The sequence below is a fragment of the Moschus berezovskii genome, chromosome 20 (genome assembly GCF_049115385.1).
Source record: "Moschus berezovskii isolate FMDL1 chromosome 20, NW_MosBer_1.0, whole genome shotgun sequence".
Taxonomy (NCBI): Eukaryota; Metazoa; Chordata; class Mammalia; order Artiodactyla; family Moschidae; genus Moschus; species Moschus berezovskii.
Window position 1 is genome coordinate 65,150,023 of NC_142479.1, and position 22,540 is coordinate 65,172,562.

Genomic DNA, 22,540 nt, shown 5'->3' on the forward strand with positions numbered 1-22,540 from the left:
TTCACACTGCTGACCCCCAGCTGCTGTGGGAGAGGTCAGGTGAGAGCCTCCCAAGCTGAGAGGACCTGCCCACAGAGCCAGCCCCTGGAACCAGTGTGAGGCCCCAGGGGTCCTCCCTGCCTGTGCAGGCCAGAAATAAGAAAGAGCTCATCGTGTTTGCCAAAGACGACTCCGGATGGACGGACACACAGACCACGCACAGGATGTCTCTGGATGGACAGACACACACACACCTGGTGACAGGCTTTCCCCTGCACTGTTTGTAAGCCATGGGCATGTGTTATCTATTCTGAAAGTTTTTAAGTGAATAAAGGTTTAACTGCACACAGAACAAGCTGGTTTATTTATGGACACATTGGCACAATGTTAAATGCTCAAATACAGGAAGGAAGGGAAGCCTGCATTTAACACCCCCCTCCCCCCGCCCTGCCCTCCCACCCCCGCTCTTTGTCCCTCAGTGGGACTCACCAGATGGTACCAGCCCCTGAGGGCCCGGGAGCTTGCTGTAACCACCCCGCCTCCAGCCATAAAGGGAGACTGGGGGAGGGGAAAGACCAAGGTAAGACAGGCTGCCACGGACCCCCCCACACACCTCAGACTCAGGGCCTGAGCCTGAAACAAGCGCGGAGCAGGTCTTCAGGTCCTGCGCAGAGTGGAAGGAGCCTCAGCCTTCACAGACCACGATGATCAGGCATGGGCAGGCCACCCACCTTCCCGTCCATCTGGCCCGTAGAGGCACACTGGGCCTGGGTCTGCCTCCATTCAACAAGCTCTGGCCTCTGCTGCCCCGGGCAGCCGCCCCTCCTGGTAGAGAAGCCCCTCACTCTCCACCCTGGCATGGCTCACCCACCCCACAGGACTTCCACACCTGCTTGCCCAGGGGCCCACGCGGGATCCCAGACCTCCCTCTGGGAACTACAGACGAGGGTGGGGTCCCGGGGCGCCGGCACAGGGCAAGAAAGACACCTGAAAACAAGGCGGCAGAGGTGTGCCCAACCCCCTCTGCTCCCCCTGCACCTGCCCCCAGTCCTCAGTCTCCTCCCCACCAACGCCGCCCTGGGGAGGGCCGGGGGGAGGACAGAACATGGCACAGAAGGCCTGGTGAGGGCCTGGCCTAGAGTGTTTGACGGATATCTGCTTCTCTCTTGAACTGCCCCCTCCGAGGACGGGGGCAGCTTTTCCGCCTGACGCTGCTCCCTAGGACTGGGGGCAGCTGTGGCCCACCAGGATGGGTGGGGAGGGGTGGGCACAGGCCACAGCCTCGAGAGGCAAGGGGACGGGCTGGCCAGCTGAGAGCCTGCAGCGCCGCCCCCACGGCCGCCACAGCCGTCCCGGCTCCTCTGCTCCCACTTTCTGGGTTTCACCCTCCCCACCTCTAAGAAGAGGCTAAACCAGCTAGTCCTGGAAGGCACAGTGAGCAGGAGAGTCCCCCAGACATCCAGCAACAGGAGCCTGGATTCTCAGCTCTACCGGCCCCCCTGCTCCCAGTCAGGTCTCCAGCCTGGCCATCAGAACAGGGCTCCCCGTCTCCTTCCCGCGGCCTCTCAGGCTCAGCCGCCCCAAACCCCAGGAGGTGCAAAGGGAAATGGAGCCCCTCTCCCCGCACCTGCCTGCCCGGGACTCAGATGACCACAGAGTGGGGGGCGCCCGGCTGCCTGCCCAGGCTAAGGGCCCGGGCCGCTGCGAGCAGGAGGGCGCCGCTGAGTGCCTCTGCGGCGCTGGAGCCCCAGGCCAGGGCCAGGGACCAGCCGAAGCTGATGCGGACGTCCTGCACGTGCTGGGGGCCATACTGGCGGACCGTCTCCACAAAGGCCAGCTGTGAGTAGCTGATGTAGATGCTGACCCCCGCCAGGGTCAGGGCGCCTGGGAAGGGGGTGTGGAGTGACCGCTGAGTGCATTTGCCTGCTGAGGTTGCCTGCCCTACCTGGGACCCCGGCAAGGTGGTCCTGTAGACATGGCCTCTGCCCACCGACCTTTGGGAGGATGGAGGCTCCAATTCAGTCCTCAAACCTCAGGACCTCACTGTACAAAAACCCCTTGCAAACAGCACTACCTACACCTCCAATACGTAGTCACTACTCACATAAATGCCCCTGCATACACAGCCCCCTCCCATCGTCCCTGAAGTTACACACACACACACACACACACACACACACAGCCGGTGACCTCTTCGGGCAGGGCAGCCGGGAAGGGTGGGAGGAGCTCTGGAGCTCTGGCCAGACACCCTGAGTCAGGCCCCTGAACTGCACCCTCGGCCCCCACTTCCTCACAGTTCCCCCTCCCCACTTCACTGGCTCACAGCCTCCCCTCCTGATCGTCCCTCTTTCAGAGGTGCTGTCCCCTCCCCAGGTCTGAGTTTCAGGCCCTTCCTACAGATCCCATGACCCCGGTCTGTCCCCAGATGAGGACGACCTCCTCCCTCCAACCCTCCATCTCTGCAGGAAGAAGACTGGCTTTGCACCTAGTGTGCGGTGACCCTGGAGGGTCAGGGGCAAGCAAAGAGCTGGCCACCGGGACATTTGCCTCTCCACCCAGGTTCAGAGGGACCAGCCCAGAGAGCCACCCTCTGTCCCACCGCTGCAGGCTTTTGTCAGGGCCTGCCCTTGGTGTCAGCTGCAGGGAATGTAGGTGGGGCCCTGAGGGTCTCAGGACCAAAGGCACTTCCTAGGTGCATGGTGCTCCCTCTGGACACTGCCCAGTTAAGGCCCGAGGCAGACCTTCAGGGCTAGGTCTGCATCTCACTGGGCTGGGCTCCCCACAGTGCCTGCCTCTTACTCAGGTCCTCTGGGATTCCTCACTTGACCAAAGATGGGAAGGACGGACTGGCCTCCACCAGCCTAGGGCTGGGTGGAGCCACCGCAGAAGTTACAGATTGAATTTTGGTAAACTGCGAAGCCAAATCAACTGCAGGGCTCTGGGACTGGGTCAGTGCCTGGTGCGGGGGCGGGGCGGAGGGCACTGAGCACATCTCTCAGGCTTCTTCAGGGAGCTCTGTGCAGCTGAGGCCCCAGAAACAGAGGTTCTGTCTCAGCCTACAGCAGTCAGAGCTCCCAGCCAAGTCCCCCCTCTCCCACCCCCACCACCTCCAACCAGGCTGCCCCACCAGCTGAGCACGCCTCTTCAAGCTGCCAGCTACTTCCGTCCAGCCTGGCTCTGGGCAGGACCTGCCACTCTGGCCAGAGTAAGCTCCCAAGCTGGACCCCAACCTGGAACACCTGACTCTTCCTGGGGACTGAGGTGCCCAGATCCAGCTCCTGCCAGACCGCTTCTGAACCCCAGGCCTCCTGAGATGTCTCAGGCCTCTCCCCTGGCTGGCTCTGGAGCCCAGAACCGGGTGATGGCCATGGAACTCATCACCCCAGGCTCCATATGCCCCTAGACCCCTAGCTCAGGGCCCAGCCAGCGGCGACCTAGAACCCTCCGTGTCCCTCCCGCTTCTGCAGTGACAATGGGGCGGGATTGGGGTGATCTGGCCTCATGAAGGTCCCCTTGATGTGACAGTCCTGACTCTGAGCCCCCAGAGCTGGGGCCCTGGCCCCACTGCAGCCCCCTGTGCAGGCTCCTGACAGTGATGTCAGGGGATCTGTTTCTACCAGGAGCCTGCCATGCAAGGAAAGCAGAGGTGCGTCCAGTCGGGCCCCGGCGCAGGGAAGCTGATGGGGTGTTCCTGGAACCCGGCCCACTGCCTGCCCTCCCTGGAGCAGGGGGAACGGCCCTGGTGCTGCCTCCAGGCTCTCCCTCCGCCCACTGGCCTGGTGCCTTAGGTTCGAGGTTTCCTGTCACCATCAGGTCTCCTGGTTACAATCCCACCCAATTACTCCTCTCAGTGGCTTCCCAAGGTCCTCTTAATGGGATTTTGGACACGCACATTCTCTGGGGTCAGGCTAGGCCCGATGTTTTGCTTCCTCCTGTTCTCATTCTCTGAATCACACACCCAGGTGGCTTGGCTCCCTGGCTGTTGGCACCTACTCCCTCCTGACCAAGGCCTCCCAAAGGGCCCAGCAGCCCCTGGGGAGGAAGCAGACCTGCCCAGGAGGGAGCCCCGGTCAGTGTGGTCTGGTTCTCCTGCCACATCCCTGGCAGGAGAGCCGGCCCAGGATGCCAGACTCGGCTCAGGCCTTGGCCCTGGACAGGAGGGGCCACTGAGGACTGACCTGAGGAGCCTCCAGCAAACAGTCAATGACGGCCAGCCTTGGGCAGCTGGGGATACCAGCTGGCTGGCTGGGACAGATGGCCCTGAAAGGCAGCGATGGGATTTCCAGGACCAGCTTTCTGCTGAGCTCGGGGAATCTCAGTAGAAAGCTGTGACCCGAGGGCGTGCAACCATTGCTGCTTCCCCGAGGGAGGGCTGGGCCCAGGGCCTGCGGGCTAGGTGAATGTCAGTGCATGCACTTTTACTAGTCAAAGTCTGGACCTGGCTCGGTTGGGGTCACTGCCAAGGAATCCAAGGCCCCGTGTCACCCTTTATGCTCAGCCCTGCCTGGCTGATGCCAAACCCCTACCCACGTTGCCCCCTCACTGGGATGGTCTTGGAAGGAAAGGGGAACGGATGGGGGCTGGTCCCAACCCCCTCAGGCAGGTCTAGCAGGGCACGTCCTGGGCTCACCTCAGAGATCCTTGTGCCTCCTGCCCCTGGCAGCTCAACTTGGGACTCCTGACCCCCGTCCCTGGCTCTGGCCCCACAGTCAGCATCCCTGCCCCTCCAAAGGCCCCAGTGCCACCCAGGGCACCTCATCTGCTGCAGCTCAATCCCCAGGGTGGGCCTAGGCTCAGAGCAGCCAGGGGTTGGGGCAGTGAGACAGGCAGCACCCCACTCCCAGGACCTGCGGCCCCTACAGCCCCTAGACTCACCCCCCAGCAAGAAGTAGCAACCGGTGAAGAGCAGCAGAGGGATGCTCTGGGCCAGGGAGCTGAGGAGGCCACAGATCCAGCCACACACAATGAGGACGAGGCTCACGGGCAGGACCACCAACACGGCTCGGTGCAGCGCTGCCAGGAGAGGGGGCTCAGGGAACAGGCAGCGGCCCACACCGGGCCCGCAAGGGAGGTTCAACAGAGCACTTCAGAGCCCTGTGTGCCTGGACGTCCTCCTTCGTAGGACACGTGGGACTGTTCTGGCCCTGGCTGGAGGAGGAGCTGGACCATCTGATTCCCTGTGATGTCTCCCTGGTAACCACCCGACCCTCCCAGGGACCACCCCTGGTTCTGGCACAGGGGCAGCAGACACGTGCCCCTCAACTCACGAGGTGGGAGATGCCCACTGAGTAGACCCATTTGGGAACATCAAAGAGAATCCAGAAGGGGCACAGGGAGGGTTAGATAGGCTGGGGGTCTGGCATCTGTGGTTATAAGCTAACAACAGAGCTTGGGGGGGGTGGTGCTGGCAAGGCCAGTCAGGAGAAGTTCTCAAGCAACTATGGAAACATCCTCTGGGCAGCACAGGGTCTAGCTGGAAGCAGCTCTGTGGGTCTGAGGGGAGGGACTCTGTGCCTTGCCTGGAGGTCAAGGAAGGAGGGCATGACTCCCAACCCAACTCACAGATGAGGCGCTGCACCGAAGTGGAGGCGTCCAGGCTCTCCCTGGCAAAGGGGTCCACCAGGGGGATGCAACTGTTGTGCCCTAAAAAGTAGAAAGAACGCACAGACTGGTGGGCTGGACATTGCTGGGTATTCCCCACCCCCCATGCTTCTCAGAGATGGGTGGGCTGCCGGCTCTCACCACCCTCCACTGGTCCAAGGGCCCTGTTAATTTCTCCCCTGGAACTCAGAGTTGGGGCTCAAATGGGTTTGGAGGGCTCAAGACCTTTTGTTTCGTTTATATGATGTGCAAATAATATCTACGTGGAGGCCTGTCGAAAAATTTCAAACACTGCAGAGAAGATGCTCTCAGGCCCCTCCTTGGGCCTGCTCACATGCAGGCCAGGCTATGCCTGCATGAGAAAGGGACATGCAATATGGGCTCTCTGGCTCTCGCACACTAGGGCGCACACACATGCACAAGTTGTGAACACCTGGAGCCTCAGGCTGTCTGTGGGGGGGTTGAATAAACTGAGCTCTCCTTCCTCCCCGGTAGCTCTGAAGAAGGCTCTGTCTTTCTCTCTCTCTCACACACACACACATGTTTACACATGCTCCCACACATCCCTGCCACTCTGGGCATGTCCCGTGCAGGGGAAGCCCCCAGGCTGGTCCCAGCTTGGTGAGGCCCCCAGCTGAGGAGCCTGTGGAAGCCCACCCCTTCCTAACTGGGACAGAGCCCTGGCCTCTCTGCGTTCAGGCCTGAAGGGCATGTGGTGCTCCTGTTTTCTTCCCCGTGCCAGGCCAGGGGGGTGTGGGGAACAGGGGCCCTGCGCCACAGCCCTGGCCGAGCCTGACACCGAGCAGGGACCAGACCGAGCCCTGGACAGAAGTGAAGAAACGACGCCAGGTCACTGGGATGAGGACCCCTGGTCTTGCCAGGGCCCCAGCTCCCCACACCCGGGCCTCCCCCAACACACCGGCTCCCACCTCAGACAGTGACAAGCACACCGCTGGGCGCCCCTGGGTGCCAGGCCTGCCCGTGCCTCCCCTGGCCCCATTCCTCCCACCCCGACTCCCGCATCTCCAGAGGCCTCATTTTCTCCCCATCTGACCAATGAGGCTGAGGGGCAGGGTCCCGGGTAATGTCCCGCCACCTGCCAAGTGACGTGCCATCGCTTGGAACACAAGACCGGCCCCCAAAGGGGGAGGCCTCGGGACTGTGGAGGAACGCTGCTCTGGAAAGTTCTTGGGGTCCTTATGGAGTCACCCTGGGCCCCTCCTTTTCACTTCCCACCCTCGGACGGTGGGAGCTGAGCCCTCCTCCAGCCAGACTGTCAGGGAGAGCTGGGGGGAGGGGGAGGTGCCCCCGAGGGCAGACAGGCGGGGGAGGGGTGTCTTCTCAGCGCTGCTCTGCGGCGTGCGGCCCCCTGGGTCTCGGCGGAGGGGTCGCGTGGGGGAGGGGCAGCCGGTACCTTCGCAGATGCGCCAGAGCCCCGAGTGGGAGGAGAGCTGCCCGTGGCCGCTGTGGTTGCCGGCGTCCGCCACCTCCAGGAGGTACCAGTAGTCGCTGGCCACGGCTGCCGCCAGCAGCGCGAAGCTGAGCAGCGCGCCCAGGGCAGCGGCCAGGAGCAGCGCGCCCAGCCGGGCCATGCGGTCAGGGTACCAGGACCGGAGCCGAGCGGAGCGGGATGTGGGAGAGCGGGGGGAGCCAGGAGGTGAGGGGCAGCTGGGGGCTGGGGTGTGGGGGCAGCGCAGGAAGCCGGGACTTTGGGAGTGGAGAGACCCGATAGAGTCTCAAGAGAAGGGGATCAGGGATCCTGAGGGAGTAGGTCTACCGAAGGGGCACGGGCTGGGGTGGGGGTGGGCGGGGGTCTGGGGAACAGGGCCGGGGAGGGGCCCGGGAATAGGGAGCAGGAGCGGCAGGTGGGCTCTTCCGGGTGCGGTGCCCCTCGGGTGCACAAGGAGCTCCCACCTGTCTGTGATCGCCAAGCTACCTCCCAGGGGAAAGGAGGAGGAAGCCGGGCCGGCGCAGCGCTGTGTTCAAATCCCAGCGTCCCTGGCTATGGGTCCCTGGGCAAACGCCTTAATTTCTTTAAACCTCCGGTTCTTCAGCTCTAGCCAAGCTGAGGAGGGAGGGTGGGGCCAGAAAAACCCGGGAGGAGACTCAGCAGGAAGCTTGAACGGTGGGAGGCAGCTCCCCACCTTACACCTCCACCCCTTACCCTGGAGCACTTGGCTGTTGGTTGGCCCAGCGGTGTGGGTCTTGATCAGTCTCCAGGATCAACCACCAGAGGGTCCTGATAAAGCCAGTGGGCTTGTGAGGAGCTACAGAAGGGAGCCTGGCTTCCTATTAGTTCCAATTACTCATACCCTGTGAGGCAAGGCTAACCTCTGCCTGTCCATCACTCACTCACAAACATTAGCAAAGCTTCTCCAGGACAGGCGGCAGGTGCTGGTGGGGCAGAAGGCAGAGGAGCCACAAAGGGGCCCCCACTGGGAGCGGGAGGGCTGTCATGGTGAGGCTGTTGGGAGTTCATCTTTGGGCGACGGGAGGGCCTCCACTCCAGGTCCCTGGACTATCCATCGCTGCCCCTTCCACTGATGCAGGGCAAAGATGGGGGTCAGAGACCTCACTGAGGGTGGTCCTTCTCAGACCACCAGCAGCCTCTCCACTTAGGGTCACCCCAGGGCTCTCATTTCCAAGTGTTTGTTTATTTTGGCCCCCTTTTCTCTAGGTTTGAGCAATATCATCAGGAAGTAGAAGTAGTCCGAACAAAGTTATTGAAATAATCCTTCAGGGGGCATTCAGACACGGTGGCTAGAATTGTCCGGTATCCTGCCAGCCACGCATCCTTCTCACACCACACTCAAGACTGGCTTGGGGCACGTGGTGGGGATGCGGGGGGTGATCCTGGCTGTGGCAGTTTCCGTACCCTCTTACCTGACAGCCCTGCCCCCAGCCCCTGCCCTGGAAGCCGGGTGCCAGCCAGGGGCCCTCCTCTCTCAGGGGGCATTGGGCCTGGAGGGTAAAAGAATCCAGCAGGCAGACAGAGAAAAGCAGGTGCTTGGGAGCAGCAGCGGTCTACAAAATTGGGGATCGGGGGAGGGACTGGGGGAGCAGGGGAGAGTGGGGGTGGAGCTGGGAAGGAAGGTATTGACCCGAATGTGACAAAGATGGACACCACTTCCGTGTGTTTAAGCTGCGATTGAGAGATGGTGTTTTGTTGTTGTTCTGTTTATTTGGCTGCATCAGGCCTTGGTTGTGGCCCGTGGGATCCTCCTTGTGTCACATGAACTCTCAGGCTCAGTTGTTGCTCTCCGCTGGCTGCAGACCACACCGGCTTCAGGACTGCAGGCACAGTTGCTCTGCAGCATGTGGGATCTTATTAGTTCTCTGACCAGGGATCAAGCCCATGTCCCCTGCATCACAAGGATTATTAACCACTGGCCCACCAGGCAAGTCCCGAGAAACAGTGTTTAGGGAGAACTAGAGGAACCCTGTGGCTGCACACTCCACACACTTCCTCCCAGTGCCCCTGCCTCTTGCCTGAGCTTGTTTGAAAAGGTGTCATTTGCACCCCCTGTCAGGGCCAGTGTTGGGTGCTGTTTGAGGCCACTGTGACCCCAGAGCCCACCTCTCTGTAGAGGAACAGACATGTATCCCACTCCTGTTGTGGTGTAGATGGCCAGGTGAGCAGTCTACACCCCATCACTTCAAAGCCCTGGTTCAGGGTTTCAACCCCAGTGCCAGTCAGAGTGACTGCTGAGACTGTCTCCAGACAATGGGTATCAGTCCTTGAGGGGCTACTCTGATGAACTCCGCCTGTCTACTTCCCTTGAGATGGATCCAAATTATACCCTAGCCCAGTTCTGAAAAGGTGCCTCTTAGAATGACCCATTATTTTTCATCATTCATCCTCCTTTCAACTTGCAACCCCGAACCTGTGAGCACCAAGCCTGTCACCAGGCTGCTGAGGCCTCTTCAAAGCCAGCGTCAGACCACTTCCACTGAAATCAGGGGCAGATGAGAACTTTAATGGAAGAAATCCCAATTATGTGTTTCAGAACAACAGGGCTGCAGCCAAGCCTCTTCTCTCTCTTCATTAATATTTTTTTATTTGGCTGTGCCAGGTTTCAGTTGCCACACAAGGAATCTTCTCTCGTCTTTGCAGCATGTGGGACTTTTTAGCTGTAGCATGCAGGATCTGGTTGTCTGACCAGGGATCAAACCTGGGGTCCCTGTGCATGGGGAGCACAGAGTCTTAGCCACTGGACCACCAGGGACGTCCCCAGGCCTCTTTAAACTTACATTGAACTGACTCACAGTGGCTAAAAGAACAGGATGCCTGAGACCAGGGATGAACTTCCTGCTCCAGGCTGATGATGCCATAAATGGCCCCCAGCGATGGACTGGGAAGCAGCTGAAACCACCAGTGAAACTCCTCTCAGGGTAGCTCAGCATCAGCTACACAACAACTAATCTCACTGCATTTGGCAAACATCCTCCAACAGAAAATGAACCCCCCTAAATTGCCCTTCCCTACACGTCAACTCCTTCACTCAGCACACATTATGAAGTGAATCCATCCTGGGAGGTTCTCAAGACACCGATCTAGTTAAAGTCAACCCTTCTAAAGGGCTCTCAGATGGCTGGAGTCATAGCTGGGAAGCGCTGACATGCAGGTTGGCAGCCACGTGACCGCCCACTCTTGTCCCCCAGGACTCACAGGCCTAAGAAGGGCTTATCATGGTCGCCTTGGATGCACAAGCATCTGTCCAAGGAGTCCAGTGACTCAGAGGAAACGGGAGGAAGCCACCCCTCCCCATCACAGCATGCACTTGCTGTCCCCAGAATGGACACTCCCGTTCCTCCACGGGGCACCTCTGTTCCTTCCTTGTCCATCTGGCAGCCTTCTCCTCATTCCTGGACAAGCAGAATGCTCCAAGAGTTCCTTGTCGTCTTCTTGCTGCTCCCATGGACACACTCGTATGGATACTAGGCGGCCTGTCTTCCCACCATTCAGAGAACAAGGAGCCCGTGAGCTCCCTGTAGACTTCAAGCTCTGGACGCAGCACCCAGCAAACTAAGTACTCAAGCAAATGGATGGATAAATGTCACCACCCCGGGCACCAAGTGGAAAGTCGCCCAGAAACCTAGGTCCCAGTTAGCTGAAAATTGACTGAAACTCTGGGAGCTGAGCCAGTGCAGAGGAAACCTACAGCTCAGTTGATTGACTCTGCTTTAAGGCTAGATTCACCCAGGGCGAGACAGGAACTCCCCTGCCATGGAAAGCCTGGCTCAGAGCTTGCTGGGCTGCACAGCTCACCTCTCAGCTGACCCTAGGTGCTGGAAGCAAGTCCAGACATTGTACCATAGTTACAACTGGGAAAGCTGGGTGAAGAGTACACAGAACCTGTTTTAGCTTTATAACTTCCTGTGAACCTGAGTTCAAAATAACAAGCTAAAATCGGGTACAGTGAGGATCAATGGAATGCTCTGGAGAAAGGTATGCATTCATATATGTAGTGAAAACCTTTGAAACAAAGTTGTCTGAAAAATGGAATGGGGATGGTTTACTGCACTAGCCCCCTGGGGCCAGATTGTTGCCCATAGCCTCAGCCCCCAAGGCTGGGCAGTGTCACTAGTGAGTGAGGGGCCAGCTCTGGGGTCCAGACTGCCTGGATTCAAATCCTAACCTGAATGCTTTCTTACTTATATGATCTTGGACAAGCTATTTCATCTCTTTATAAACCTCCACTTTTGCATCCGAAAAATGTAGTTAAGATACTGGCAATTGTTGGCTATTTTTTAAGTGAGTACAACCTGCAAACGGTCCATATCCCAAAGGGGTGCCAACCTGCAGGTAATGGCTGGCTGGTGCTCCATCTTTCATAGCGCTGAGGATGGAGGATCCCAATTCCCCAGGTTGTCCACTGTCTCTGATCTCGCCATACCTGACAACTCTCACCACCAATTACAACCCTTCCAGACTCCCACTGACTTGAAGAATCAGAGAGGCAGACACATATTTGAGAAAGTTGAGGCTGTTGCCCTTAGTAAGGGCCTAAAGCTTCATTAATGGAAGTCTGGTAAACTTTCCGGACATTGGCAGCGATTAAAGCCCAGTGATTTTTTTTTTTAGAATATAAGTTTCTAGAAGAGTAACTGTGTAAGATGGTCTGAGGGGTCAGTGCCAGCTTAGCCTTGCCCCACAGTACAGCCTGACAACACAAAGAACTGCAGCATTACCCATCGTGCAAAAGAAAGAGCATAAAAAAAAAAGAGAGAGCAAAACATTTTCTCAGCTTCTATTCAATGCCAGTTTGTAAGGATCAGTTATTATTCATTTATAGATTGGCACAAATGTCAAAAATAAACAGCTGAGATTAATATAAAGGCTGAAATGCTTTTTTTCCCCATAACAAAAACCACTGCAATATTCTCCATACTTGGAGGGAAAAATTCATTTTACTGAGATATGGCAGAAAAACATGTCTGAGGTGCGTTTTTCACAGCTGGTTTATACATGGAATGAGTCCAGATGACACAAATGGCTCTGGTCTCAAGTGGCTCTTGCAGAGGAGCCCAAGGCTGGCTCTGTCACTCTGCAAGGACTCATCCCTCCCCCACAAGCACTGGGGTGGGATCGATCAATTGGCAAGCTAAGAAGGGATTGCCACGAAAAGCCAAAAATATTTAAGAAACCCAGTAGGGTCTGCAGTGTTTGAAATGAAGTAGTTTTTATTCTTCAGCAACTACCCAGATGACCCCCAGAGGTTCCAATAGGACAGTAACAATCCACCCTACAGCTTTACTTCATGAAGGATGGTGAAATAAAATCTATCATCTGAAGATCAGGCCTCAGCCCTGCGTGAGCTGGCCTCGGGGAGGAGAGGAGGGGACCGCTGCGGAGGCGATGCTGTGGAGAACATGGCGCAGATGTGGAGCAATGGAGACACAGCCAATCAGGGCTGACAGATCGCCTGCACTGCGCACCAAGTCCCCACAGCTCTGAGCCAAGTCGTTCAGAAGGGATTCAGGCCACTGCATTGTTCTCGTGGAGGAGCAGCCAGTGTGAGCCCTCCAGCTCACCAGGGCTGGCTAACTGTGCAGCAATTTCATGACAGTTTCTGCCAGATATTTCCTGCTATCTATAACTTTGTCTCCAAATCCACCTAAAGTTCACACTGGTGTCCCCAATGACCAAGAAAGGCTTTGTGCTCACTTTTAACTGTAGTTTATCCTGTTATGCAAATAATAATTCAAACAAGAAAACAATACAGCAGAATCTTAGGAGGGGCTGAGGGCTTTGTCCCAATTCCCCTTTACATGAAAATCCTGTTGCCACACACACACACACACACACAAAAAGCCAGCTGAGGCCGCACAGCCTCTAGGATCCCTGCATCACTGGTAAGGAAACTGCAGCTCCAATCCAATAGGCGCCAGGCCCAAGCCCACAAGGCAAGCATCCTGTTAGAGGGCAGTCTGGGGCTGGAGTGGGCGTTCCACACACTTGTTTTTACAGCTGTTCCAACTCTGCTTAGTCTGTGCTGGGGCTGAAAGATCATCACTGCATTTATGATCTTGCAAGACTGAAAACAACATTAAAAAAAAATGCTTTCTTTTTTTTAAGTTTCCCCCAAAGAGGTTTTGCAACCTACTTTTTAAATTAATTTATTCCTTTAGGAAAATTCACATGGGAAAGACAGGAGAATTATCAGTTGCCTAATGCACATCATTAATGAAAGTAGGTATTTGAAGAGTATTAATACTTAAGTCCATGAACTCCTTCCTCAGATTTTTCATCCCGCCCCTGTGTGCCCCGTCCAACGGATGACAGCTGGTCCACAGCAGGACTCCCCAGGAAGAATCCACTCTGACTGAGTGCTCTGCTATCCAGCAGCAGTGAGCCAGGCCTCTGAAACATTCCTTTTCTGCATGAAAGACCTCCTTGTCTATAGAAAAATGTTGCAACCTTGCCACGAGCCATGGCTTCTTCAAGCTGACCTCAAAGCAAGAGGCCAGCTCTACTCTCAAGACATCAGTCCTTCTGCATCCCCCTCACAAAGTCACACATACTACAGTCACGGAAAGGGCTCTGACACAGATCAAGTCCAGAGGCAGAGCCTGGGGTCTAATCCCAGGGCTACCCCTATGAAACTGAAAATCACAAGATGGGATGGCAAGGAAGCCCTAACATACAGGGCACTTTCAGAGGCATGGCAGGGATGGGCCGTACAATCTGTCTGGGAGGAAGGGAGCTGCTGTGACACCATAGACCTGATGGGGTAAAAGAGATGGTCACAGATCTGTAGACATCAATGTGAGATAACATAGAACATCTGGAACATAAGTGCACACCATAAATGCAGATTATTATGCAAGTGAAACTTAAAATGGCATTCTTAATCCTGTTTGTCCAGTCATAACGGACCTATGATCACATTCACGCATCACATCTCAACTGGACAGTCACCAGCTTCGTGAAGCCTAAACACGTTGCTGTAAAAGGGCTCTACCCACATGAGCAAATGTCTCCCCTCACCCTGCTAAGTCCAGGAAACAATAAAACAAAAACTACCAAAGAGAAAAGACAGGGTCAGTTACTGTACTTAGCTCCAGCTATATAACAGAAGAAGACCCTGGCACCAACTTCAAGAAAAAAAATAAAAAATACAGCTTAAATATTCTCATTTCAAAATGTTGATGTTCTGCTTTCCTAATGCACAGTTAAGAGGCCCCAGAGGAAAACTGGTAACGCTGAGGGGTGTGCCCTGGAAACGAAGTGTCTATGTCGCTGTGCAGCAGTGACAGGGAGGTGTCACTCCAAGGCAGCCAGCTGTTCAATGGCACAGCGGACTTTCTTTGCAGTTTCTTCAAATTCTTTCTGCTTATTGTTGGTTTCCTTGGCCTGGAAATAAAGAATACATACGTGAAACTGAAGCTCTAGGCATGCTCGGATAGGGATGCCCAGCTATATGGGGTAAATATTCTCATTCACTTCAAAGGCCTCTTTCTTTTTTTTTTGGCTACACCATGCAACCAAGGATCTTGGTTCCCCAACCAGGGATCAAACCCTGGCTCCCAGGCCTAACCATCAGACTGCCAGGGAGTTCCCCTCAAGTGCCTCTCATCTGAGTTGCCTCACAATAGTTATACCAGAAGACACTGATGGCTTTGCTTGTACCATGCCACTCTACTGCTCCGAACACGCTAGCTCACTCACCGCTCCATGTCCCATGAGGTAGATGCCACCTTTATCTCCATTATGCAGAAGAGGAAGCTGAGGTCCAGAGTACCATCCAGCTCAGGGTTACCTGCTGGTCTGTGGCAGAGCCCTGCTCTTCCCCAGCCTACATTGCTTCTGAAGCTTCCACAGAAAGTCCACAGCCTTCCTCTCCTCCCTATCAAGCAGCAGCTTTCTCCTCAAACAGAAAACCTGCCACCTGCAGTTGCTCTTTGAATCTGGCTTCCAATCTTTCATTCTGCCAAGTGCTCTCTCCAGGGGGACAAATGACAATCATGTCAGGAAATCCAGAAAGCTCTTTCCCAAATTCATCTACTTGATTTCTCTGCCATATTAAAAAACAAACAATATGTTTTTATTGGGTTAAATAAGAAAAACAATACAGGTAGCTTTTTTCAAAAGACGGTGGTGGATGCAGGAGCAGAGAGCACACGGAGTGCTACCGGGTCAGACCCCAATCCCCAGTTCTTCCTTGGCCGCACACCAGCCAGCACCCAGGTGGCTGCCTGATCAGTCAGTGGTCCTTTGAACTGACCAGCAGCATCTCAATTAAATATGGGGTCTCATTAATTCAGAGCATCACAACAGACAACACTCATTCCTTGTTTTCAGTATTTGTAAACTGCAACATGTAATTATCTCACTGGATAAATGTCTGTCTTAAAACTGTATACTGCAATCCCATTGCTAATTTAATAAATGGTTTAAAAGATCAGCTCCCAACCTTATTTCCTATCAGAGAACAGACAAGGTCTGCACGCCAGCCCACCTCCAGGAGCGATGCACTCGACATGGTTCATCCTGGAGCTCTAGCAGGAAGCAGATGGGCCTCTGGTTACACCCATTCCCTGCACTTGGCTCTGACCCCACACCTTACTGTCCACATCCACTCATAAGCATATGCCCATAAGGAAACAAAAGGACCTGAATTTTTATATCAGGGATATATTATTTGCAACAAACCTCACAACTAGGTGTCACTTTAGAGCAGCCCTATCCAACAGAATTTTTTGCACTGATGAAAATGTTCAATTGTCTGCACAGTTCAATAAAGTAATCACTGGCCACATGTAGCTACTAAGCAGATAAAATGCCACTAGTGAAACTGAATTTTATTTGATTTTCTTTTTATTGGCTATACCACAAGACTAGTAGGACCTTAGTTCCCTGACAAGGGATCAAATCTGTGCCCCCTGTAGTAGAAGCGCAGAGTCCTAACCACTGGACCAATAGGGAATTTCCCCAAATATATACATTTAAAAATGATATGGAAGGAAATACACCAGTTAATGGTGTTCATCCTGGAGCTAGGCATAGGGGTGAAGCTTTTGGTTCTTCCTTACAAAAGCTTTATATTTTATACTGATAGTTTATTTTACAATTAAGGTAATAAAAACAAATGTATAGATTTTAAAGTATTTTGACTTGAGGAGAACAAAAAAGCACTTGCAAAATAGAAGCAAACCATTTTCTTTCAATCTCCCCACTTTTCTCCTGGGTGTTGACACCTGGTTCTGGTCTGGTTCTGCCCCCACTGCTGACACCCAGATACGGGAGGCCCAGCATCTCCAGGGTCTCCTCCTCCAGTCCTCCTAAGTCACCTTCCTCAACAGGTTAATCATCTTCTTCTATCAGATCACAGGATCACAAGCACTCAGTTTTCTAGGACTGGACTGTGACAACTGTAGTGTCTGTCTTCCTATTTGTTTCAACTACCAAAACATCTTTGTCTCTCAGAGCTCCACAATCTGGCTGCAGTCTCACTGTACTAACCTTAACATTCCTCCCATTCGCACAGGCATAGCTTTCCCACAACTGCTCCCAAAGTACACAAGCTGGTCTTTCACTTTGAACAGGGCTGGCAAAATACGCCCTGTGGGACACATCCAATCAGCCCATGGCCTGTTCTTAACCCAGTGGCTAAGAATGCTTTATGTTTTTAAATATTTGTGGGAAAAAAAATGAACAAAGAATAATTTCTAGGGCTTCCCTGGCGGTCCAGTGGTTAAGAATCCACCCTGCAACGGACACCAGTTCGATTCCTGTTCTGGGAAGATCCCACATGCTGAGAAGTACTAAGCCCACAGGCCACAGTTACTGAACCGAGTAGAGCCTGCGCTCCACGGCAAGAAAAGCCACCGCAATGAGAGGCCCATGCGCCACAACTGGAGAGCAGCCTTCACTTGTCGCAGCTAGAAAAAGCCCAAGTGCAGCAACAAGACTCAGCACAGCCAAAGCATAAAATGAATAAGTAAATAAGTATTTTTTGAAAAAAAGGAATATCTAACAGAAACTCTGTGGCCCATGATGGCTAAACACTTACCATCTGTGGCACTTCACAGAAAATGAACTCACCCCAACCTCAAAGGCCCTCTCTAGCCCTCCTCCTAATTCCAACACAGCAATTCCCAAAACCTCCATTGAATATACAGCTTTACTGACCACTGACTTCTCGCTTCGTGAAAAAATTTTCGATTTTGTCCTTAGCATTTAAAAAGTACCATATTAGACAGAATTATGTATATTGATCTTTAAAAAAGAACATGATTTTCAAGTTGAAAAGGATCTCAGAAACCATGGGGGTCGATCCTCCACTTTATAGGCAGGAAACTATGATCTAGACTGGTCTAAATTCACAAGGTCTGTGAGTGGCAGAAACAAGTGTTATGTCTGGACTCCCTGCCCAGGGCTTTGCTAAAAAGAAATTAAATAACTGAATATGTATTCTTCGTAAAGCTACCGGATTTAGCACATAAAGAGAGAGGATGCTAAGTTAAATGTGAACATCTTATAAACAAGTAATTTTTTAGTAAACACCCACACAAAATGTGAGATATAGTAAAAAGTTATTCCTTGTGTACCTGAAATTTAGACTTAACTGGGAGTCCTGGTTTTCTCTGGCAACCTTACTTCTCTACAGCCCAGGCTGTTTGGGAGCTGCTTCTTTATGGACTCATGGTTTCACTCTCCCAATAACCTAGTTTACCTGTGCAAGAGTCAAAGTTTGCCTGCAAAGACCCCTTCAAGGTCCAGTAGGACTGGCACTTCTCTCTCCCAATACTCATAATGCCCGTTCCTGACACACACTCTACTCTGTGTGTGCAAACCCTCTGTTCCCACCTCTGCTAACACATGAACACACTCCATATAAATGAGCTACCATCTCAGCTGCCACTGAAGGCAGGAATGCCAGCCTAGCCCTCACACGTCCCACCACCAGAGGCAGCCATCAGGGCATGCATCTTTTCTGATTGCACAACCTCAAGGTGACAGTCTAGGCCATGTGCTTCTCTGTCCTTTTACATCTTCACACACGCATCTGAGGGCTTAGAAAGTACCGAGGAACAGTGTCTCTGCGGTGTCTGTGAGGGCGCGGAGTTTAGACTACAGATGCTGACGGGGATTCGCTCTTGGTTCCTGTTTCCAGTGATACGTACGATTTTGTTCTTGGTTCTTTCTTTATCCAGTTTCAAAAATTCACTGAGGGTTAATTCTTCAAACTGCTTCTTGACAGAAAGGAAAGCACAACCAGATGAATGCTTTTTATGTTCTTCTCTAGAAAAAACAATACACGAGCATGTCAACAGAGACAGTGAAGCAAAGGGAGAAGAGTTCATTACCACCAGTCTCCCTCCCCACCTCAGAGCACACGCTGCTCTGCTTCAGGAGCAGAGTGTGAATTCTGAAGTGGATGGGGCCAGTGCCCGGACCCACATTCCCACACACCTCATCTCAGCATCTTCTTGGTCTGTGGACAGCCCCCAGCCCCCTCCTATGGCTGTTATGGTCTATCTGGAGTCCTTTAGCAAGCAGTAGGAAAAGTGTTAGAGTGTAAATCTAAAGGTACCACATGTCAAAGCCCCTACAATCATCCAGGAACCGTTTGCAGTTATCTCATTTTATTGGACGTATTACATAACCTATTGGTTCAGAGAAAGGGCACTACTGGCCTGGTTTCTCCAGTGAATTCTGGTGCTTATATGACCATTCTCTTCAGTGGGAATTATCCCTGCAGAGCAGACAGCACCAGAACCAGAACAGTCTGGGGACTTCCTGCTGGTCCAGTGGTTAGGACTCTGCACTTTCATTGCTGACGGCCCAGGTTCAATTCCTGGTTAGGGAACTTAAGATCCCACAAGCTACTTGATGCAGCCAAAAAGAACAAACAAAAAGCCACAACAACAACCCAGAACAATCTGGAAGAAACACACAGCCACACAAATCCCAAGAGGACAGTCAATAGTAACTATAATCTGAAAACATTACAGCACTTGGAAATTCACTCCCAAGAATACAACCAGTATTTCTGCACTGATCCCTGGTGTGATCACCATGCCATCCCAGTCAATACCGGGTCACAAGAGCAAACACGTTAGGAAAAACCGTAATACTCTTCCTGCCAAGAAGAGAAACAACTCCAGAGATTCTCTAGGGCAAAAAAATTCAAGTTATGGAAGCTACTGATTCTGATGGGGAAAAAAATGGGAGGGAAAAATGGGGTATTACATTACAGGAAGACAGCTGCTGTCTGTATGAATATATACATGCACACAGGCACACACACACGCAAACGAGACGCAAAGAACAAAATCCAAAACAACACTGAGTGTACTACTTTAAGGTGTGGTTTTTCTACTGTATGAATGATAGTCCAGATAATAAAGCTTCAGATTTAAAAACTCTAAAACAGGAAAGGCACCTGGACAGCTCTAGGTCACAACAGGATCTGTTCCAGCATTGTAACTTAAAAGCTATCAAGAACCCACAGGAAAATTACTTTCTTTAACATTCATCCAGAAGGATATTCGGCCAAATCGGGTTGGATTAGGTTGAAGGCATCACCAAGGTGCCAGCAGCAGACTCATCCATTACAATAGCTGTTCAGGGCACAAAGGAGGTTGGAAAGCTGAAGCTCTTTCACTAATCCTTCAAAATTCAGGGGTGTTTTTTTTTGGAGGAGCCCTGACTTCACTTTCACTTTTCACTTTCAGGCATTGGAGAAGGAAATGGCAACCCACTCCAGTGTTCTTGCCTGGAGAATCCCAGGGGCGGGGTAGCCTGGTGGGCTGCCGTCTTCGGGGTCGCACTGAGTCGGACACGACTGAAGCGACTTAGCAGCAGCAGCAGCAACACAAAACAAAAGTTCCCGATGGAACTGGGGCACCCAGGAAGCCCAGTGAGGCCGGGCTGCGGGACTTACATAGGGTCGTCATCTGGTTCCCAGCCTTCCAACTCCTTGAAGCAGAAGAAACACTGAGCCAAGTCGGGCTCGTTCTCAGTGGGGCAGTGGATGAAACCTGCCGCGGCCATCTGCAAGGGAGAGCTCAGCTCAGGCCCCAGCGCGGAGGGAGCCCACAGAGCGGCCGGAGCCCGCGGGAGAGGCTGTCCAAGGCCTGGCAGCCCACAGTAGGGTTGAGACCCAGGGGAGAGGTCGCCCCGGGCCCGGAAGTCCACAGAAAGGCCGGAGCCCGAGGGAGAGGTCACTCAGGGCCCAGAAGCCCACGGAAGGGTTGGAGTCCGCGGGACGGGTCACCGCAGGACGGGGGCGGTACTCTTGGGGCGGGGAGGACCTGGGGACTCCGGGAGGTCTTACCCGCTCCGGGGTGCAGGCGCAGCCCTCTAAGAAGGGCCAGTTCTTAAACGTGGAGATGCGGTGGTCCTTGAGGTAGAGCTGCCAGGCCGGGGGCAACGACTGGGCGCCCATCCCGCCGCCGCCGAGCGGTGCCGCGATTCAAATCCGGCGGTTGACGGCCTCCGCGAGGCATGTCGGGAACGCTCCTCCCGCTGCCTCCTGGGAAGTAGGAAGCTGTGTGGCGCGAGGCATGCTGGGAGTCGTAGTCCTCTCGCCGCGTGGCTCTGCAGCTGCTCAGCCGCCGACGAGCGAACCCCGCCCCGCGCTTACTTATATCCCAACTACTTGCTAAGAGTGGTGGGAAGACAAGCTGGGGATGTGCTGAAGCCTCCGTGATAGTTTCAAGGAGTGGCCCCTGCGAGCACGAATGGATTAAGCCCTTTCACCCTGCAAACTCTATTGGTTTTGTGGGTGCCCCATTCCTGAAACCATTAGCGCTAGCTTCCCGAGGCGTTGTGCTGGCCAGATTGGAATATGTGCTGAGGTCCGTCCATCTAGAAGGCATGCATCCTCCGAGGAAAAGGTGTCACATAGATGAAGTCTACAGCTTAATCTCCACGCTTGCTGGAGTGAGCTGTTCACTCTTTTATCAAGTCTTTTATCGAATCTTTTCACTGAAGCTTCTTGGAGATCCAGAAATTGATCCTTGTCACTTTGCTCTTCCCTTTCCACCAGAATTCCTCACGAGTTAGATTTCTCTTCTAAGTCCCCGCCCCAGAGATGCAGGTAGGGGTAAACAGAGGTGAAGCCATGTGTAGAAAGAAATAATGCCCACTGCCCTGCCTCCAGGAGACCTGGGTGTCCTCTCAGAGAGGTGGGAGGGGATAGGAATGTGATTCAAGGAAGTGAACAACCCAGGACAGTACGCCTGCATAATAGAAATGATTGCCCAGGGAGCAGGCATCTGCCTGTAGGTTCAACCAGATTGGGTTCAGAGAAGGCCTGTGTAGCTGGTACCCAGCCTCAGGCAGAGGCCCCAGCCTTCCAACTCTCTGAACATCCTTTTTTAGGTTTTTATGGAGGTTTCAGAAGCTTAGTTGATTGAATCATTTGCCTTTGGTGATTATTTGAGTCACCAGCTCCTCTCCACTTCCTGAAGATTTGGAAGGTGGGGCTGAAACCTCCTGTGCGTCTAAAGAAGATTTGGTCTTTCTGGCTACTATCTAGGGGCCTGCCAAGAATTGCTCATTACAACAAGAGACTCTCCTATCACTTGGGAGATTCCAAAGGTTTTTTAGGAGCTGTGTCCCAAGAAGCAGGCACAAAGACCAAACATCTATTTATCACAGAGGCAAATGTTCTGTGTAAACTCTCTGGATTTTTCAATAGTTGGCAACAAATCCTGGGGGACACTGTGATGATCCAATGAAACAATTTTGAGATCGTAAATCATCAATGCTAGATATTACCTTATGCCATCTAGTCTCACCAAACCTTTTGTGAATGTGTTTTTCCTCTGTTGTAAGAGTGATACATCAATGCTATAAAAGCAAAAAATCATGCAATAGGAAGGAAGTCTTCCTCTCCCCAAGACCTCTAGCAGAAGGAAACTTTTCAGCAGTTTCTATATGTACTTCTAGGGGTGGTGTGTGTGTGTGTATCAGTTGGTGTCCTGTCTTTTCAGGTAACAGCACATCTCAGCTTTATCAGCACCCAGATTACAACTATCTAACGTTTTGTAAAATCTGCGTGGTGTCTATTAGATGGTCTACTGATCTACTCTAATTCCAATCAACCAGTTTCCCATTGGGTAGTTCCATTTTTTTTGTTGGTGCTATTATGAATTGTATTCATACTACAGCCAACAGACACACAAACATCCAACTATGCCTGGAGCGCGAACATCAGCAAGCAAGACTTCTAGCACTGTATGTGCCTTCAACATTTTTGATTACAGCCAACTTGCCCTCTCAATCATCAGAGTAGGACATGGTTTGCTTTGCAATCTTGTCTGAGCTGACCCTGCCTTTTTCATCCTGCCTATTTTAATCAGAGTTCTATCAATATTGATGGCATCTGTTTAAAAATACACATCTTACAGAGAATTCTCTGGCAGTTCAGTGGTTAAGACTTGGCATTTTCACTGTCAACAGCACAGGATCCACAGTCCGTTTGAGAATCTTAAAATCCCACCA

The 22,540-nt window shown here is 53.1% G+C and overlaps 2 protein-coding genes across 2 annotated transcripts; both read right to left on the reverse strand.

Moving 5' to 3' along the window:
- Positions 1 to 1,621: 1,621 nt before the first annotated feature.
- TMEM235 (transmembrane protein 235) lies at positions 1,622 to 7,172 on the reverse strand. Its single transcript, XM_055397982.2, has 4 exons — positions 6,995 to 7,172; positions 5,542 to 5,622; positions 4,855 to 4,992; positions 1,622 to 1,863 (listed from the first exon to the last, which is right to left on the reverse strand). The coding sequence occupies exons 1-4, from the start codon at positions 7,170 to 7,172 to the stop codon at positions 1,622 to 1,624; spliced, it is 639 nt and encodes a 212-aa protein (XP_055253957.2).
- A 7,039-nt stretch (positions 7,173 to 14,211) lies between these two features.
- BIRC5 (baculoviral IAP repeat containing 5) lies at positions 14,212 to 20,538 on the reverse strand. The gene is made up of 4 exons (XM_055408459.1): positions 20,367 to 20,538; positions 19,974 to 20,083; positions 18,211 to 18,328; positions 14,212 to 14,437 (listed from the first exon to the last, which is right to left on the reverse strand). Exons 1-4 carry the CDS (start codon positions 20,475 to 20,477, stop codon positions 14,348 to 14,350), a joined length of 429 nt encoding a protein of 142 aa, XP_055264434.1. The 5' UTR covers positions 20,478 to 20,538; the 3' UTR covers positions 14,212 to 14,347.
- Between the last annotated feature and the right edge of the window lie 2,002 nt (positions 20,539 to 22,540).

Excerpts from the sequence above, each read along its gene's own strand:
- TMEM235 (XM_055397982.2), bottom strand. The coding sequence starts at position 7,172 with ATGGCCCGGCTGGGCGCGCTGCTCCTGGCCGCTGCCCTGGGCGCGCTG. Across the intron at positions 4,993-5,541 it reads TTCGGTGCAGCGCCTCATCT|CGCTGCACCGAGCCGTGTTG; the intron begins GTGAGTTGGGTT and ends CTCTCCTGGCAG. Across the intron at positions 1,864-4,854 it reads TTGCTACTTCTTGCTGGGGG|GCGCCCTGACCCTGGCGGGG; the intron begins GTGAGTCTAGGG and ends CCCCCTTCCCAG.
- BIRC5 (XM_055408459.1), bottom strand. The coding sequence starts at position 20,477 with ATGGGCGCCCAGTCGTTGCCCCCGGCCTGGCAGCTCTACCTCAAGGAC. Across the intron at positions 20,084-20,366 it reads GCGCCTGCACCCCGGAGCGG|ATGGCCGCGGCAGGTTTCAT; the intron begins GTAAGACCTCCC and ends TCTCCCTTGCAG. Across the intron at positions 18,329-19,973 it reads GAACCAGATGACGACCCTAT|AGAAGAACATAAAAAGCATT; the intron begins GTAAGTCCCGCA and ends TGTTTTTTCTAG.